Source organism: Schistocerca gregaria, chromosome X (assembly GCF_023897955.1).
Source record: "Schistocerca gregaria isolate iqSchGreg1 chromosome X, iqSchGreg1.2, whole genome shotgun sequence".
Classification (NCBI taxonomy): Eukaryota; Metazoa; Arthropoda; class Insecta; order Orthoptera; family Acrididae; genus Schistocerca; species Schistocerca gregaria.
Genome location: NC_064931.1, coordinates 805,283,471 through 805,303,682, shown reverse-complemented (window position 1 = coordinate 805,303,682; position 20,212 = coordinate 805,283,471). Strand labels below are relative to the sequence as shown.

The following is a 20,212-nucleotide window of genomic DNA, read 5'->3' as shown; positions in this document are numbered from 1 at the left end:
ATGTTTTTCTTCTTTTACCTAGACGTGTTTCACTGAGTTTATAGCATCATCACTGCGTTTTGTAGCTTGTAAATAGTGACAGCGAAAGCTTAAAATGTTCGTTTTTCATACTGAATATAGCGCGAAACCAGAAAAGTAAGTGACAGAGCATATATATATATATATATATATATATATATATATATATAGGGTGGTCCATTGATCGTGACTGGGCCCTTGGGCCCTCAAGAAATAAGCGTCAAACAAAAAAACTACAAAGAACGAAACTTGTCTAGCTTGAAAGGGGAAAGCAGATGGCTCTATGGTTGGCCCACTAGATGGCACTGCCTTAGGTCAAACGGATGTCATATGCGTTTTTTTTTTTTTAATGGGAACCCCCAATGTTTATTACATATTCATGTATTACACAAAGAAATATGAATGTTTTAGTTGGACCACATTTTTCTCTTTGTGATATGTGGCGCTGTAATAGTCACAAACATAAGGCTCACAATTTTAGACGAACAGTTGGTAACAGGTAGGTTTTTTTAATTAAAATACAGAACGTAGGTACGTTTGAACATTTTATTTCGGTTGTTCCCATGTGATAAATCTACCTTTGTGAACTTAGCCTTTCTGAGAACGCATGCTGTTACCACATGATTACCTGTAAATACCACATTAATGCAATAAATGCTCAAAATGATGTCTGTCAATCTCAGTGCATTTGGCAATACGTGTAACAACATTGCTCTCAACAGCGAGTAGTTCGCCTTCCGTAATGTTCGCACATGCATTGAAAATGCGCTGAAGCATGTTGTCAGACGTTGTCGGTGGATCACGATATCAAATATCCTTAAACTTTCCCCACAGAAAGAAATCCAGGGACGTCAGATCCGGTGAACGTGCGGGCCGCAGTATGGTGCTTCGACGACCGATCCACCTGTCATGAAATATGCTTTTCAATACCACTTCAACACCACGCGAGCTATGCGCCGGACATCCATCATGTTGGAAGTACATCGCCATTCTGTCATGCAGTGAAACATCTTGTAGTAACATCGGTAGAACATTACGTAGGAAATCAGCGTACATTGCAGCATTTAGATTGCCATCGATAAAATGGGGGCCAGTTATCCTTCCTCCCATGACGCCGCGCCATACATTAACCCGCCAAGGTCGCTGATGTTTCACTTGTCGCAGCCATCGTGGATTTTCTGTTGCCAATAGTGCATATAATGCCAGTTTATGTTACCGCTTTTGGTGAATGACGCTTCGTCGCTAAATAGAACGCGTGCAAAAAATCTGTCATAGTCCCGTAATTTCTCTTGTGCCCAGTGGCAGAACTGTACACGACGTTCAAAGTCATCGTCATGCAATACCTGGTGCACAGAAATATGGAACGGGTGCAATCGATGCTGATTTAGCATTCTCAATACCGATGGTTTGAGATTCCAGATTCTCGCGAAATTTGTCTGCTACTGATGTGCAGATTAGCCGCCACTACAACTAAAACACCTACTTGGGCATCATCATTTGTTGCTGGCCGTGGCTGATGTTTCACATGTGGCTGATCGCTTCCTGTTTCCTTAAATAACGTAATTATCCGGCGAACGGACCGGACACTTGGATGATGTCGTCCAGGATACCGAGCAGCATACATAGGACACGCCCGTTGGGCATTTTGATCACAATAGCCACACATCAACACGATATCGATCTTTTCCGCCATTGGTAAACGGTCCATTTTAACAAGGATAATGTATCACGAAGCAAATACCGTCCGCACTGGCGAAATGTTACGTGATACCACGTACTTATACGTTTGTGACTACAGCGGAATCTATCACAAAGCGAAAAAAGTGGTCCAACTAAAACATTCATATTTCTTTACGTACTACACGAATATGTAATAAAAATGGGGGTTCCTATTTTAAAAAAACGCAGTTGATATTCATTTGACCTATGGCAGCGCCATCTAGCGGGCCAACCATAGCGCCATCTCGTTTCCTCCTTCAAGCTAGACGAGTTTCGTTCTTTGTAGTTTTTTCGTTTGACGCTTATTTCGTGAGATATTTGGCCCGGTCACGGCCATGTACGACCCTATATTTTCCGCCAAGTACGATACAGTAACCCTGGCCACAGGAGACGGAAATTTAAAGCTAACAGATGTCAAAAGCAAGTCACAGGCTTTCAACATTAGTAACATTCTACATAAAGATCTCTATGGTTATAGATGAAAAACTGTGAAAGAAAAACAATTGTAATGCAAAACATAAAAAACACAAATACCATAGCATGTGTAACAATATTTATATAAAAGGCTTTTTCTGTTTCCAAATTTATGAAGACTTCCTAAAAACCGAAATTTATACATGTACAGATAGTGAAGACCAATTTTCCTGTTATCTAACAGAAAGAAAACAAGAAAAACGCATTGATGATTCTGTAACGTCAGTTAAATATGTCAGGGTAAGAGAACAGAGCGGTATTTGCTCAAGGTGGTTTACAAATTTATTTGTAAGCACACACAGACACAAGAGCTTCCATCCCAAGATGAATCTTGTAAAATTGTTATGCAAGCTTTTTCAGGAAGTTGTCCTCAACAAGTTGCTCAAGAAGCTATTCATGACAGATATATATTAAACTGGTAACTGAAGAAAACTTCACAAACCAAGTACACTAAGAAACATTTTATTGAATGACTTGTTTCGACCGTAGTATTCTGTTATCATCAGATCTGCAAAAGGATGAACAGAAACTGACATGAAAATATTTTACAATTATGATATTACAACTTGATTAACTATCTAGTTATGTAACTTGTGATATTATAACATATGTCATGCTTTAAAAATTTTACAATAAATTGTCCATCAGTGTTGCAAGTCGCCCCACATTGCATATGCACTTCCTATTGCCATGAAGATCATTACACGTTGGAATGTCAAATATAAAAGTATGATCTACAAACATAAACACAACTACATTCTGCCAATTACAAGTGTTCATGTTCGCCACTATTTGGCAACTCACAGAGAAATGGTGTAAATACAATGACCACCATGTACGTCCACCAGCTGACACTATGTCAGTTCACTGGATTGTCGTCTTGTATATAGCATAAAAATAGTTACATAATTCCATGTAATTGGTAATACATAATTAAGGACTATTTTTCTTTACATTAGTATACAGTCAAACTCAGAAATATCGAAATTTATGTATAATTAATCTATGCACCTTTGATAGCTTTATAGGATAAAATATGTATGACACACGTTAGGGAGCAGGAACTGTGCTCGCAATATGCTAAATGTAGATACAAATTTAAAAAGAAATTCTTCAGGCAGGATGTTGGTATTCTGGTGTACTCTATGTTATATTTTACATCTGAATGTCCATAGTTATATTTCGAATTTCATATCCTAATGGCTAGACAATATACTTTTGTTTTTTATTTTCCAAAAAAATTGCAATACGTAGATTATCATAAACAGATCACCATTAAAAAGTAGCAATCTTATATCATTCTAACCATGGTATTACCATGTTTATCCATATTGCATACTACATCGCCTGATATATCTGTTCTCAAGGGGGATATGAATGAAATAACGTTCTTCATGATCTATCTCATGAAATGGAATTAAAATAATGTTGGCTTGTACGCAGAATTTATACAGAAAATAATATAAATGGAGGTAATGGTATCGAATGTATAGAACAAAAGCAAAACAAAACAATAATTCAGCCAACTGTCACTATGCCACTTGGTGGATGTACATTATGTTCATTGTGTTTACACCACTTTTCTCTCAGTTGTCATCTGGTGGTGAACATGAACACCTGTAACCAGCAGAATACGTAATATCTTCATATCTGACATACCAATATGTAGTGATCTTCATGGTAATGGGAAGTGCATATGTAATGTGGACTGACTTGCAACACCGATGGACAATATATTGCAAAAATTTTAAATCGCAAGGTATGTTATAATTCCATGGGTCATGTGACAAGACAGCTTATCAAGTTGTAACACCTGTATCGTAAAATATTTTCACTTCAATATCTGTTCCTCCACTTCTAGACCTGGTGATGACAGCATAGCTCTTTAAGGATATGGTTGGACGGTTTCTTATTCTATGACTGAACACAACTGTGTAAGCTGTAATGACATTGTTTAATATTGCAATTTTGTCATGGAAATACATGCTTTTACACAGTTTACAATGTGACAAGGTTAAGACAGTTGTCAAAATGACGCATCTCAGCCTCTGAAAGTGAAGGAATCCTAATCACAACAGTATTAAATTGTAACTCTCAGAAAGTTAAATAATCCTAGACACAATGATATTAAATTTTAACCATACATTTCTGCACAAAATTATTCTTATGATTATGTTTTAATATGGCCAGTACTACGATAAATCATCCGATTACGGCTCAAAGTTCGGTACTGTTTTTAGGATGACAATCAAGTCTACAGAGGATTGTTATTTTTGTGACAAGTCGCACAAAAGTTTACCCAAGGTCGCTCTAGTTTAAAAATCCAATTAAGCCTTTGCTGAATTTTCAAGCAGAAACTCCCCCTATGTTCTCGAGAAAACGTGAACTCGACTCTAGTCTCAGACTACGGCGATATACACGCCCATGGCTGGAGCATCGTGCATATTATAATGCCCTCTCAGTTCTTGCCAGAATAATTAGCTACTTGGCTGGTTCGTCTCTCCACAGTTGGAGCTCAACAATTCTACAGGTAATTTCTAGGTGGAGGTCAGCCGCTGTGAACGTAGTGTTCACAGAAATTTCTCCTCTGCGTCATACAGATAATTATTCACTCTGTTCTGCACTTGACGCCAGTTCAGAAGAGAGTCCACAAAAATATCGCTCTCGTCTTTCTCATAGACAAACTCTCTCCCGACTTCAGTTCTTTCGTTCTCCACGTCACGGCCTTTTCCGTCCAATGGGAGCGTTCCTCTTATTTTGTGGAAACTCTCTCTATGAATTGCAAAGGTCTTGCCATTGAAATGCGTAGAAATATTTTCACTTTACTCCTTCCTGGTGCGTTTCCACCACTCGGACGTTTTGTGCCTGCTCCCGACGCCTAAAAAGTTACATGTGTCTATCACGTGTGTACCACTTGCAGTTCACGTGGTCGAATGCGTCACTGGTTTTGTTTGTATCCATTTGGAATACTGAAACAGAGTTTTCTAAAGCTTCTTTCTGTCCTACTTCCGGTGGCCCATTATTCACCCTGCAGTATGCGTCACCTGTCCGAACAATGACTCTCGCTGTGGGGCACGACTCCTTAAGAGCTTTCTATAGTGCCTCCCAGGGTGCAGCCTCTGCATCTGCCCGTGCTGGCTTCCACACAAAAAGTTTCCTCTTGCTGTTTGTTTCACCTTCTGCTCATTGACATCCATTATATAGGATTGGTGTGTTAATACCGTTGATTGAGTGTCATCCCTTGTGCATTACATACTTATAGGCAAATCTGCTCATTACTGTTGAAGTAAGTTAGGTGTCACTCACCTTCCCATTATGATATATGAACTCTTATGTAAGATGCCCTTCATTTATTCTACTACCTTACAGTTCTGCCGAAATCGATCATCCGATACAATGCTTTCTTAGCAGTCTTGGCTCGGGAAGTTTTCTTCAATTATCATACTTTGCAGATCGTTCTCAGACTGACAATGTCAGGAATATACATTTATATTAAACTAGTTGTACATTTCTTAGGTTGAATACAGCACAGACATACATAAGTATATGACACATACAATAATTTATATTTATTTGCAACTTTATTTCCAGATCTTAATACTTTTTTAGGCACTCTTTGGCACATTTGACTGTAATATATACATGCAGGTGATAAAATGTGTCCCATTATTTAGTACACTGTACGCTGTAAAATGGTTCTTAGACTAGTTAATCGTTTGTAAAAAGTGATAGAAATACATGTTGCGTTTCATCAGACCTAATTGTTTCTCCATTGTTAAATATCTGCTATCACTTTCTCACATTTCTTTCATTCATTTCTCTATCAATGTATAAAACTAAGTGACTGCCATGTTTGCAAGCATAGGTTCTGAAAACTCTTATCATACCAAATTAATCTAAAAATTATCCAACATTATATCTCAGGACCTATGAATGGACGTAATCGATTGAATTTGCTATTGCTAGGTTTCCAGCTAGTTTTCATTTCAGAACCTCATTGACACTTCCTATATCAAATACATACACAGAATGATAAACTATCTTCATGACTAGACTGCCAGCTTCTTTACAGGCAGCACATAGTATGTTACCCTAGCTATAGAGTCTTTTACAGACACTGCAGTAATTTGAGAGTATACCCCTGTTAAATAATTACTTGGAATGTATTGATTTTATTGAAAGGAATGGATGCACCAATCTGTGGAACATTTTTCTATGGACGTTCTTAAATATTCCTGTTAAAGCCAAGAAACAATAGTTCCATATAATGTGCCCACTATTATCATAGATAAGTTCTTTCTTTTATTAATATTATTGTTGTTATATTTATTATCATTATTAATCAGTGTTTTGTCACTGTTCACTCAATAGAACGATGTGTTCCATCAGCATGTGATCTAACAGAATAAAAATAAAATAATTATAAATTAACATGTCACTATGATTTTACAATTATTTGTGCTTCTGCGCAGATTTTGTTCATTATATCTGTGTGTTGTCAATTATGACTTTCCTGCCAACTAAACTGTGAAAACTAATAAAATGGTTATTTATGTCATGGAACTTAGTGTCCTTTGAGTACTTTTGAGTACTAGACTTTAATTCATTTATTACAGCATTGGTGTGATGACTGAATCTTCTTTGAATTGATGAAAAAACGTTATATTTAATATGTTTCTAAAACAAAAAAATGAGGAAAACACCCTAGTCTGATTTAACTGATTCATCATTAGTGCTCTCACTGCTGTCTCCATGACATGATATGCTGATTTCTATTTTCTTTCCTCGAGTAAGGTATTATATTTTGTTACTTCTGTTGCTGAGTAGTATCCTTAGTAATCATTGTTCGTCTTTATATGTTTTCACTCATGTTTATGACTTTGATTTATGTTCTTTACACTGGTATAACTTCCACATTCCACACTCACTCTCTCTTTTGATGACAAATTATAGAAATAAATAAAATAGAAACTTTTTTCAGTTACACAAAAAATGTTCTGAGATTTATTTTTGTTTCAACGTTAATCAGCATCAACCTGGTGATAATGGTACCATTCTGTAATTATTGATATTTACAGTATATTTGTGTATTTGTGTATTGAATACTCTGAATTTTTTAAAAGTAATAACAATTTAAGTATTTTGTATATTTCTCCTGACCTTTGGATGTCAAAAATTCTCTTCCAGAACATGGATGGCACCCAATTTAATCAAAATTGATGATTTATGACTGACCTTTTATTTTCCAGTTCCTTAAGGCTATTTCTTTTCTAGTGGAGTTCCTTTTCTTTAAATGTCGTTGTTTCAATACTCTCGGGTTTCTTCTATAATTTCTAGGCCGGACTGGCACACTATTATCTTCCAATGCAATAAGCATACTCTAAAATAAGTTTTACTAAAATCATAGTTGTGCTTTCATCAGGACATTACAATATGCAACAGACAATGCCAAACACATAGTATAACAGTTGCATTAATATATATTAGAGTCTGGTGTGCTAGCTATACAAATAATGTTATATTGCCCTGTATTATGGAATGCGCATATAACTATCCAATAATATAACTGTTCTGTTTATTATATAGAGCAATTATATTAATATATGCTTAGTGTATAACACACGATTTTCAACATGTAATTAATAAATATTTGATTAAATATAAAACAGTTTCATTAAATTGTTCCCATTGTAACACAGACATTGCATATATTACTACTTTCAGATTCTGTTTCGTACTATCGCAATGACATTACCAGACAGAGTATTGGTGACTGAAATATGTCTGTACTCCCATGGCTTTTTGGCTGCTAGAATGCTTTCAGAGAAAATTGTGAGTACATACAGGTTATGTTCTGAACTCCTGTCTTCTCAGAACCATTATGATTATGGTAAGAGTTATTAAACATTTTTATATGCTATATAATTTTCTCATTTACATGTGTTAGACAGATTTTAAGATATAGAACCTTAATTAAATAAGTTTATTAGTTTTATTTTCCATAAATTTAGATACATTTTTTCAGTATCAATTACTTTATTCTAATATTTGATGCATTTGATGAGAGTGGTGCACTAGTGCTGGGTTTATTTCCTACTAAAAATATTTTAGTAATTACACACTCTATTAGCATATTGATGGCTACTACACTTCAGTGGGCTATTCACTCCTAACATTAAATCTTAAATTTTGTTCATATTTGAAATTTATTTTTATATGATAAGTGTTGTTGAATTTGTTAATATTTATACATCCAACCATTATCCCACGTATGATTCCCCTGGTAATTTGAGTTAAAAGCAATGCAGAATCAGATAAAAATTATTTATCTGTGAAATAAGTGATGTGTAGAGGCCCAGCCTCCTCAAAAACCATTTCTGTCCTGTTTATCGTTGTCCACTGTGCTGCCTTTCATTCTGTTATATACGTATATTCTCCTGCACCACCCTGAATTTTATATCTTCAAAAATGTCCCAGCCTCTTTTTGTTGTGTTCTTAGGCCCAAAGACTGGTTTGAAGCAGTTCACCATGCTAATTTCTCCTGTATAATCACCTTCATCGCAGATGACTTCAAAACCTACATAAACCAATAAATTCTTAACGTTTATTCAGTTTCCTGCTACATAATCTGTCACAAAAAGTTAATGTGTTCTCTCATACATGTTTCTATTTCTCCTAATTTTTAGGTGTATTGAATACTCTGAAATTTTTTAAAAAGTAATAACCATTTAAGTATTATGTATATTTCTCCTGACCTTTGGATGTCAAAAATTCTCTTCCAGAAGATGTATGGCACCCAACTTTCTGTGTTCCTTACATATCTTTTTCATTGATCAGTCTATTACTTAAGAAATAATTGAAAGCTAACGTCACTTATTGTCCATAAGTTTTATTATTTTCTCTGTAGTACTTTTTTTTATATGTCAACCAATTGTTGTTTATGAACTGTAAAGTGCGATTACCATCTACTGTTGCTTATGAACTCCTGATGTTTACTGACGCTTACAATTCTCCTTCTGATAGTTCATGCATTTTTCTCCACTCCAAATTTACAGATATTCTACATAGCATAATTCGTCTGGAGGCCCCAGGAATTTTTTAATTTCTTTTCATGGTGTCTGTTAATTTTGCAATTATGGAATTCTGTGTTATTATTTACAGGATCATGAGGTTCGTTTTATTTATGTTGTATTTTCCTGGATATATAGTTTTGGGATTACTAAATTCTTAGCTATCTGTATATATTTCTTTTCTTTCAAAACAAAAAGTTCCTAAACTGTTTTTTTCTTCTTGAGCTCAGGCATAATTTTTGATGAATTTGTACATATTCAAATAAAGTCTCTGTCTGTATGTGAAGACTAATCTGAAAAAAATATTGTGTGGATTTTGACACACTAATGAACAGACTCACAATGAAATTTTTTTGTGTGTAATCTGTTATCTCTATGATAGACAAGTCGTCCAGCCATACACACTTAGTCCTAGCCGTGCAAAGCTGAGACAGCTTGCTCATTCTTATTAACTTAAATAATGAGATTATCAGAAAAAAATTAGTTTTTCAAATATGTTTATCACCATATGTTATCACAGCTTTCTCAACGTCGTAATTTTTCATAGCTGAATCTTGCTGGTTCGTAATCTAGGACCACAAAGTTTTTCTGCTCTTGATTTCGTTGCATTTTTGTATATGCCATCAGTGTAACAGTAACGGTTCCTTTTACTCTGAAAGCAGAGTGGTTGTATAATTACAGAATAGATGAGACATTATCACGGATATGATATACGAATTGTGATGTCAGTCATTAAAACAAAGGTGTTTTTCATTGCAACTAGAGCTTTTCAGGCAATTTCAGTCACCAACTTTCTCCTCCGAATCAGAGCTCACATGGACAATTTTGATGTTCATTTTTCCCACGTGCTATTCGAGTAGGGAATGGTCGAGAAATATTCTGAAAGGGGTTCTATGAACCTTTGACCAAGCTCTTAAGTGTTAATTGTAGAATGATCATGTAAATTTAGATGATTAATATCTCCGCTGAATTAACAAATTTCACTTCAGCAATTATATATATGAAATCCATTATCACCGTCTTTACTGAGGTTTGCCACAGATATATGTCAATGGACGTCTGGTAGCTCTCAATATGTAGTTTCGCTCTTATTCCAGTCTCCCAAGCAATACTGCCAGCGCGTTGGTGGCGGGAGACAACTTTGGAATCTAAAATGGAAACCGACATAACATGCACTACTGGAGTGTAAATAGGTCCCAATGGTTACGGCAAGTTGACCATCAACGTCCTTCGTCGGTTAACGTATCGTGCTGCATCATGGCGAGAAAACTCATTGCTACGTATTTTATCGACAACACGTTGAGTGGAAGCAAATGTCTAACGTTCTTGGAACATGGAATACCAGTACTATCGCAGGATGTTGCCCTGGACGTTCGACAGCTTATGTGGCTTCAGCATGGTGGTTGCCCAGTGCATTACACTATTGAAACACGGGAGGTATTGGACCGTGTTTACTCTGCTCGGTGGATAGGCAAAGGTTGCCCTATCAGTTGGCCCACTAAGTCGCCGGATTTGATGTCGCCGGATTTCTTTCTGTGGGGATATTTAAAAGTTGAGGTGTACCAGCAAGTGCCAACAGCGAGTGAAGACATGTTCAACTGCATCAGAAACGCCTGTGCTGACATTCCCGCACATATGCTTCTGTTTTGTGTAGGTCATGTGAAAAGTGGATCAATAAGTATATTGAAGTACGCGATAGTACGTTTGAACACTTACTCTAATTGGAAAAGTAGAGTAGCATTCGCCTAGAGCCGCGGCTACAATGGCGCATCGAATAATCACTTGTCCGATATATCGGAGGAATACAACGTTGCAAATGGGGTTTTCAATTAGAAGTTATGAACTACTGGCCTGTCCTACCCTCGTAACATGGACGTAGGGTCCCACGGGCCATTGGATATTACAGGGCCGTTGAGCAGGATGTAAATTATTATTGTGTACCCATTTCTATTCCTCCGATTACGGCGCCATCTGTGTCGAAACAAAGAAAATGCTACAAACATAAAATATTTAGATTTTCCCACAGAAGCAATAAAAAACAAGGTTTCCCATTGAAGATTTTAAAGTTGTCTCCAGCCACCGACTCACGGGGTGAGATGGGGGGGGGGGGGGGGGTTGAGTGTGGTATAATTGGATGTTTCAATGTCTTCAGTAAACACATTATATATTTCTTAGGGCAATCATTTCATGTAATGCAACGTACATATGCTTCATTATATTTATTTACCACAGCTTTTTCCTTATACCTGATACCCGAAAAAGTATAATATGCAAGAATAATGTTTTTACATCTCATACATTTGCCACTTTTTTCGAACATTGCACCCAGATATGGTATTCTACAAAAAAATGGAACGTTCCTTTGTGTGCTCGGCTGGTCTAAGCCTTATAAAATCTGCCTCTGATCCGCTATGAGAGGAAAGATTTTTCTTTTTCAATATACTTCTATTAATTGCGTTAACAAATTCTGGGTCTTAACCGTTTTGATATGCTGTATACTACATAACCTCACATTCAGCCACTTGAGACTCACTAGTAAGGAGAACTTCATTCATACGGTTTAAAATGGATCGGAATGTAACGGATTTATATTTCATTGGGTTACATGACTGCCTGTGTGTAACAAGATAGGTCGTGGTTAGCTTTAGATAAATATCAAAGCCTATATAACCATTTTTTACTCCTGCTTGGTTAAGTGGCGGTGATATATTCTCGTGTAAAATATTCCGTAAGCAACATTTTCCCCGATTCGGATTCCTGGGTGGGGACTACACAAGAGTATGTCGTCATGAGGAAAAACAAAACTGCCATTCTGTGGATTGGAGCTTGGAATGGTAGATCCTTCAGTTGGGTCGTTATGTTAGAAAATTTATAGAGGGGAGAGGGGAGGTTGAAGACAGATATAGTGAAGATTGGAGAAATTCGGTGGCAGGATGAACGGGACTTCCGGTCAGGTAAGTCCAGGCGTTATAAATACTAAACCAAATAGAGATATGCAGTAGTAGCCCTAATAATGAATAAGAAAATGGAAATTTGGATACACTACTATGAGTTACATAGCGACCACATTGTCACAGCCAAGACAGACACCAAGCCAATACACACCACAATAGTACAAACATGTATGCACCAACTATCTCTCCAGATGATGAAGAGATTGAAACAATGTATGATGAGATGAAAGAAATTATTCAGATATTTAAGAGAGATAAAAGCTTAATTGTGATGGGTGACTGGAATTCGGTGGTAGAAAGAGGAAGAGAAAGAAAATCAGTAGGATAAGGTGTAATTGGGGAAAGTAATGAAAGAGGAAGTCAACTGATAGAATTCTGCACACAGAATAATTTTGTGGTCGCTAACAATCCGTTTGAGAATCGTAAAAGAAGGCTTTGTACCTAGAAGGGACCTGTAGGCACTAGAAGGATTCATAGTGAACATATAATGGTAATACAGAAATATCAGAACCATATTTTAAGCTGTATGACATTGTCAGAAGAATTGTGGAGTCTGACCTTAACTTATTAGTAATGGACCGTATGTATGTACGTATTAAATCAGGGACCTAGAAACGACGGAGAGGCTTCATTTCGCCCTAGCCCTCAGTGGGCCACAACCCCACAAGAGGCCACAGCAGTCCACTCACCCCACCGTCGCCCCACACCGAACCCAGGGTAATTGCGCGGTTGGGCCCCCAGTGCACTCCCCCCTCTCTCCTCTCGCCCTCCCCCCCCCCCCCCTCCCCCCTCGGGAACGTCTCATATCAGACGAATGTAGCCCCAAATGTTTGCGTGGTAGAAAGAAGGATGGTGTACACGTACGTGGAAACGCTGTTTGTGCAGCAGTCGCCGACACAGTGTAACTGATATACTTATATACAGTAGATATATAGATTGTTTCGGACATGTCCGAAAAAACAGACACCATTGATGACCCGCAGCGGTCTAGAAGGAAAATAGAATTATATATTAATACCTTCAGCTGCTGACTGACGTTGATATATATCAACGTGGACAGGTGAAAATGTGTGCTTCCACCGGCTCTCGAAACCGGGATCTCGTGATTACATGGCAGGCGTTCTATCCATCTGAGCCACCGAGGGCACAGAGGATAGTTCGACTACAGGGACTATTTCGCGTATGCCTCCCACGAGACCCACATTCGCACCTTATATGTCCACACACTACATTCGTAGTGTCCCTACCCAACACACTCATTACTCGTGGAAGACATTCTTACCAAGACCGGAAGAGTTCGGGTAATATGTGTACATCCGCACAGAAGAAGATGGTCATGGCCACTATTGCCAGACCTATATACTTATATGAATATGGTGTCTGTTCTTTCGGATATGCAGGTTAAAACTAAAGAACATGCAAAGACGTGGGAAATTAAAGAGATGGTACCTGGATAAGTTGAAAGATCCAGTCATTGCTGAGAGCTTCAAAGGAAGCATTAGGCAACGATGAACTGAAACAGGGGAAGGAAATACAGTAGAATACGAATGGATATATTTAAGGGATGAAATAATTAAGGTAGCAGAAGATCACATAGGTAAAGAGACTAGGCCTACTACAAATTTTGGAGTCACAGGAGATAATCAACTTAATTAATATAAGGAGACAACACGAAAATGCAGCAAATGAAGCCGGTGAAAAGGAATACAAATGTACAAAAAAGGAGACTTGCGGAAAGGGCAAAGTGGCTAAGCAGAAATGTATAACTAGGGAAAGACAGATACCACCTACAAGAACATCAAAGAGGTCTTTGGAGAAAAGAGAAGCAGCTGGATGAATATCATAAGCTCAGCTAGAAAACCACTCCTAAGTAAAGAAGGGAAAGCTGGAAGGTGAAAGGAATATGTAGAGGAGCTATACAGGGGAAATGAATCTGAAGTCAGTATTATATTCGGTGGGTTCAATAAGTAATAAAAACATGTTTTTCTGAGAGAAGGTTGGTTTTATTCAGTATTCAGTACACCGTATTATTCCCCACTCAGTTCGCTACGAACCTCTTTTTATCAACAAAATCTCCGTTTAGTGCGTCAGCCTAACGCTCCTTACTGGAACGGCCTGTATGCCCACATGGTACCACTCTACTGGTCGAAGTTGGAGCCAACGTCTTGTAGTAGGGTGGATGAGAAAGGACAGTTCAGTGAGGTTTTTTGAAACCCTCTCGGGTGTGCAGACTTGTGTGAGGCCTTGTTAGGCCCTGCAAAACACGCTGAAGTCGTTTCTTCAATTCCCTGAGCGTAGCGTAATGCACTTCCGATTTGTTCGTTGCACCATGAGGGAGGACATCGAAGAGAATAATCTCTTCATAGACCCAGAAGACCATCACCATCACTAGCGGCTTTGAACTACTTCTTCGGTGGAGAGACAGTGTGGCGCCACTCCATAAAGAAGCGTAGAGCTAAAACCTGAGCCATTTCTTTAGGCACAGCCACCAAGACTCCATTCCTCAACAAAGTCGTTAGTGGAGATGTGCCACACTTCCCTGAAATTCTTCTTATTGGTTTCAAAACTTGTACAGTGGAAATGGACTGAGTAATGGAAGTTGTGAATTCCTTCCGTGAGTTTCTCTTCCGTTCTTGACTCGCTTGTGCTCTCGCAGAGCTGAAGGCACGATGATTTTCTGCAGTTGGATGGTGTTTGAATTTCCGCAAAACTGTGTTCGTGGATCTGATTGCTGAACTACATTCTTTGTTCCATAATTGAACAGGCCGTCGTCTGAGGTGGTTGCAAGACTGGGGAATGGAATCTGCAGCAGCTTGACGGATCACTCAAGGTAATATGGCCCACCATCCCCTGGGCACATTTCTGTTATTCGAAGATGATCTGCTGTATTGCAACCAATTTGTACTTCGAAGCAGCCATATTTGTCATCTCTTGCTGACCATTGTCAGAGTCAGCAGGTGGATCCACACCGGAAAATGGTCAGTGGAATGCAGACCTGTGGCTAGTACTCAGTCAACTGAATCTACTACAATAGCTGAGGAGAAAAACAATCAATGGCTGTAGATGACCTTGTAACTGTATAAAATTGCTTTCTCTCCAACCGGACGAGGCCCTCGATAATTTATCCCTGGAACATAAGGTATTCTACCCCCACATCCCATCCCCACAGCAAACTGTGTACATTGAAGTCACCCATAAGAAGGAATGGGTGGGGGAGTGACCAGAAGCGCATCTGCATCCAACGGAGCATGAGGTGGAGGATATTAAAAACTCTCTGTGATTTTAGCTGGTTAAGAATTTCTACTGCAACTGCTTGTACGACATGGTACGAGGGACAGAAGAGGAGCGACATTGCCAACGACGAAAACAGTCATCGCATCATTATACCTGTCCCCAGGAAGATCGTCCTTGCTTTAGGTGTGTTAGCGCCTAAGTGCTGGTGCGTCGGTGACTTTAAAACCAATTTCTTGTAAGCAGATTCAGACAGGTCTCTCCTGGGCCAAATATGATCGGTATCCATTTAAGTTTCACTGCAGTACAGAAGTTCCTGTGGGAGCCTTGGCGTTTAAGGGGGGATGAGTGAGTTTCCAAGTTCCCATATATTTGAGTGGCCCGAATACTTCTTAAGTAGAATAACTTAGTACGTTGTCCCCGATAGCGAGTATTCATAAAAGACAAAGGTATTGTCAGGAAATCCTCAGCGAAATGTGACAGGACCACTCTTTTTGTTTACATACGTAAATGATCTGACGGACAGAGTAAGCAGCAACCTGTGACTGTTTGCCGTTGACACAGTAGTAGATGAGAAAGTATCATCAGTGACTGACTATAGAAGAATACAGGATAACTTACACAGAAGTTCCGTTTGCTGTGATGAATGTCAGCTTACACTAAATGTATAATAGTGTAAGTAAATCCAAGTAAGTGGGTAAAACAAACCTTCTTTCTCCGAAAACTGTATTAGTGGCGTTCTGCTTGATACAATCGCATCCAGGTGTAACTTTGCAAAGCAATGTGGAATGGAGTGTACGACTAAGGACGACAGTGGATTATACCAATAGCCGACTTCGGTTTGTTGGGAAAATTCTAGGAAATTGTAGCTCATCTACAAAGAACACCACGTATAGAACACTTGTGTGACCCATTCTTGGGTAGTGCTTGAATGTATGGGATCGCCACCAGGTTCGATTAAACGAAGACAGGGAGGCAGTTTAGAGGCATGTTGCTAGATTTGTTACCGGTAGACACGATCAACGAATCGGTAGACACGATCAACGAATGAGTGTTATGGAGATGCTTCATCAACTCATATAGGAGACCCTGGAGGGATGGCGACGTTCTTTTTACGAAACGCTATTGGGGATATTTAGAGAACCAGTTTTTGCAGCTGACTGCAGAACGTTTCTACTGCCGCTAATGTATATTTCATATAAGGATCGGGAATACAAGACGAGAGAAATTAGCACTCATATGGAAGCACATAGTCATTTGTTCCTCGCTTCATTTGCGAATGGAACAAGGCAGGGAATGACTAGTAAGGGTTCAGAGTAACCTCCATTATAAACTATACAGTAGCTAGCGAAGTAAGTAGGTGGATATAGTTATAGAAGTGTAGCTTTTCCGTCCACAGGTACACTGACAAGTGCATGTACTTACCCTTGAATCTGTGGCCTGGATTTGGTGTGGAGGCGTAACACTTGACGACTGGCTTCTTAACGGCCAAAGCAAAAGGAGTAGCAAATGCCGGAGTTTGCATTGCTTTGAAAGTTGTTTCAGCTTTATTCGTTATGAACTCCATATTTCCTGTTCCATACTGAGTGATCACCAGAGCAGTTTATAAACTTCAGAGGAAGTGCACAAGAGTTATCTGATTCCTGAGCTGAGCCTCCACAATTTCCACCCGTATCCCTCCTGCAAAATTCCGTTGTTGTATGACCAAATCTTCGGTATTTATGGCATCACACTGTATTGGGGACAAAAAGTCGAATATTAGGAAGGATATAAGTTGCAAGAATATTTTTAGTAAACCCTGGAGTGTTGCTATTTTCTCTCCTTCCATGGTTCTGCACTTTTGTGACAGCCATGTTTTTTCATTCTTCACGTAATTTCTCAGGGTCCTCCTCTGTTATATCGGAGCAGGTAAAAACTCCTTTACAAACGTCAATAGTGTTACGCAGTTCAGTTACAAACTGGTAGGCACCTAAGATCTTACATCCCAGGACTTTTAGTACTTGATCTGACGCGTTTCAGCTTGGGTGCATAGATCCTGAGAAATCAGTACCCAGAACAACCACCTCGGCCGTATTAACGGCCTTGATAGGCCTGGGCATTGAGTCAAGCACAGCTTGGATGGCGTGTACAGATACAGCTGCCCATGCAGCGTCAATACGATACCACAGTTCATTAAGAGTAGTGACTGGCGTATTGTGACGAGATAGTTGCTCGACCATGAATGACCAGACGTTTTCATTTGGTAAGAGATCTGGAGAATGTGCTCGCCAGGGCAGCAGTCGAACATTTTCTGTATCCAGAAAGGCCCGTACAGGACCTGCAACATACGGTCATGCATTATCCTGCTGAAATGTAGGTTTTCACAGGGATCGAATGAAGGGTAGAGCCACGGGTCGTAACAAATCTGAAATGTAACGTCCTCTGTTCAAAGTGCCGTCAATGCGAACAAGAGGTCCCTGAAGTGTGCCATGAGTTTACGCTGGAAGAGGTCTGGCTGTGTTGGCCAATCCTTAACTCGAGAATCCCAGGTTCGCCGTGCTTGTACCCAACCACTGCTGGTGGATATGCCTGGGAAAAAAGAACTCTCCCTTCCCTACGTTGTGGGAACTACGAGTGCTTATCGAGTGTCGTGTTTGCAACCACTTTGTACGCGCCGCAGGTACCATGTGATTTCCTGCCAACCAATACTGCGCTGTGGGTTTTCCGACCAGAGCCTCTTCCACTGCTGATTTACGCTAGTCGTACACTAGCAGCGCCGGCACGTGTGGCCGACCTGTTGCAGGCGCTGCAGTCTGGAACCGCGTGACCGCTACGGTCGCAGCTTCGAATCCTGTCTCGGGCATGGATGTGTGTGATGTCCTTAGGTTATTTAGGTTTAATTAGTTGTAAGTTCTAGGCGACTGATGACCTCAGAAGTTAAGTCGCATAGTGCTCAGAGTCATTTGAGCCATTACACCAGCAGCAGATATATCGTTACCGTCAGTCAGGCAGTGCCCTTATCGACAGCCTTCGTTTTTCGAATTGTTTCGTACTCTTAAGCTACTAGAGTTCTATACGCTACGAGTAATGTAAATAATTACAACACCAGAACGGAAGCCGTGTGTTTTCCAGTATAATCATCACCACCGAGAAAGCAGAAAATTTGATGAGTACACGAGCTGGTCTTTAGTGAATTCCCAACATAGTAAGTGTCGAGGCTGTTTAAAATTGTAAATGGCAGAATCATGGCTGAACTGGAACTTCCTTTCCCACCTTACGAAGCAGGTGTACAGATTACGAAACTAATGCATGTTTTATTTGCTTTGCTCCCAGACAAATGTCAAATTACAGGTTTTGTTGTTGTTATCGTAAGTCCTGAGACTGGCGTGACGCAGATCTCCACGCTACTCTAATGTGTGCAAGCCTCTTCATCTCCGAGTAACTACTGCAACCTACATCCATTTGAAATTGCTTACTGTACTCGTCTCTTGGTCTCCCATACTTCCCTCCAGTATTAAGCTGACGATAACTTGATGTCACAGAATATTTCTTTTCTCTCCACTTCTGCTCAGTACCTCCTCATTAGTTACGCGGTGTACTCATCTAATCTTGAGCATTTTCTTTATCATTACATTTCTCTTCTTATCTTAATCACTTCTAGGCTACACTCCAACAAATGCCTTCACAAAATATTTCCTACCACTTCAGTTTATAATCAATGTTAACAAATTTCTCTTCTTCGGAAACGCTTTTCTTGCCTTTGCCAGTCTACATTTTATATCCTCTCTATTTCGTTCATCATCAGTTGCCTTACTGCCGAACAGCTTGGGGAAAAAGTGAACAATTATATCTTTCCTTGCGAGCTCTGATTTCCCTTACATTGTTATGATGGTCGTTCCTCCCTACGCAGGTCGGCGTCAACAAAATATTTTCGCATTCGGAGGTGAAAGTTGGTGACTGAAATTTCGTAAAAAGAGTCCGCTGCAACGAGAAAAACGATTGTTTTAATAATGACCTGTTCGTGACACTCCCACCCCTGTTCCTCGACGATAAAAAACGTGCTGCCCTTCTTAGAACTTTCAGGATGCACTCCGTTAATCCTGTTTGGTAAGGATCCCACACCACGCAACAGTATTCCAAAAAATGGATGAACAAGCATAGTGTAGGCACTGTCTTTAGTAGACGTACTGCATCTCGTAAGTGTTCTTTCAATAATACGCAGTCTTTGGTTCGTCTTCCCCACAATATTTCCTGCGTGTTCTTCCCAATTTAAGATGAACGTAAATGTAATACCTAGATATTTTCTGAAAATTATTTCGAGCAATTAGTTCACAAGCCCACTCGAATAGTAAACGGTTCTGAAAGCACACTTGACCACTTAGCAACGAATAATCCTGAGCTCATAACAAGAATCAAAACGAGTACAGGGATTGGTGAACACAGAGTTGTCGTAGCAAGATTGAATATCACAACTCCCAAATCCACCAAAAATAAACGAAAATTTCCGTACTCAGGAAAGGAGATACAAATTCGCTTGACACGTTCCTGATGGATAATCTACACTCCTTCGAAATTAACGATGTCAGTGTAAGAAGTCTACAAATGCTAGAAACTTAGGTTTGCCTTTCCTTAAACTGTTTTCTAAGATAAGCCATAGGGTCAGTATTGCCTCATGTGTTCCAACATTTCTACGGAATCCAAACTGATCTTCCCCGAGGTCGGGTTCTACCAGTTTTTCCATTCGTCTGTAAAGAATTCGTGTCAGTA

At 39.2% G+C, this 20,212-nt stretch overlaps 1 protein-coding gene across 1 annotated transcript in view; it reads left to right on the top strand.

Moving 5' to 3' along the window:
* LOC126298331 (dynein axonemal heavy chain 7-like) overlaps nt 1-20,212 on the top strand; it is a 1,150,327-nt gene that overhangs the window by 259,860 nt on the left and 870,255 nt on the right. The window contains exon 17 of the mRNA XM_049989626.1: nt 7,936-8,101. Coding sequence (XP_049845583.1) covers nt 7,936-8,101 — 166 coding nt within the window. The remainder of the gene's footprint in view (nt 1-7,935; nt 8,102-20,212) is intronic.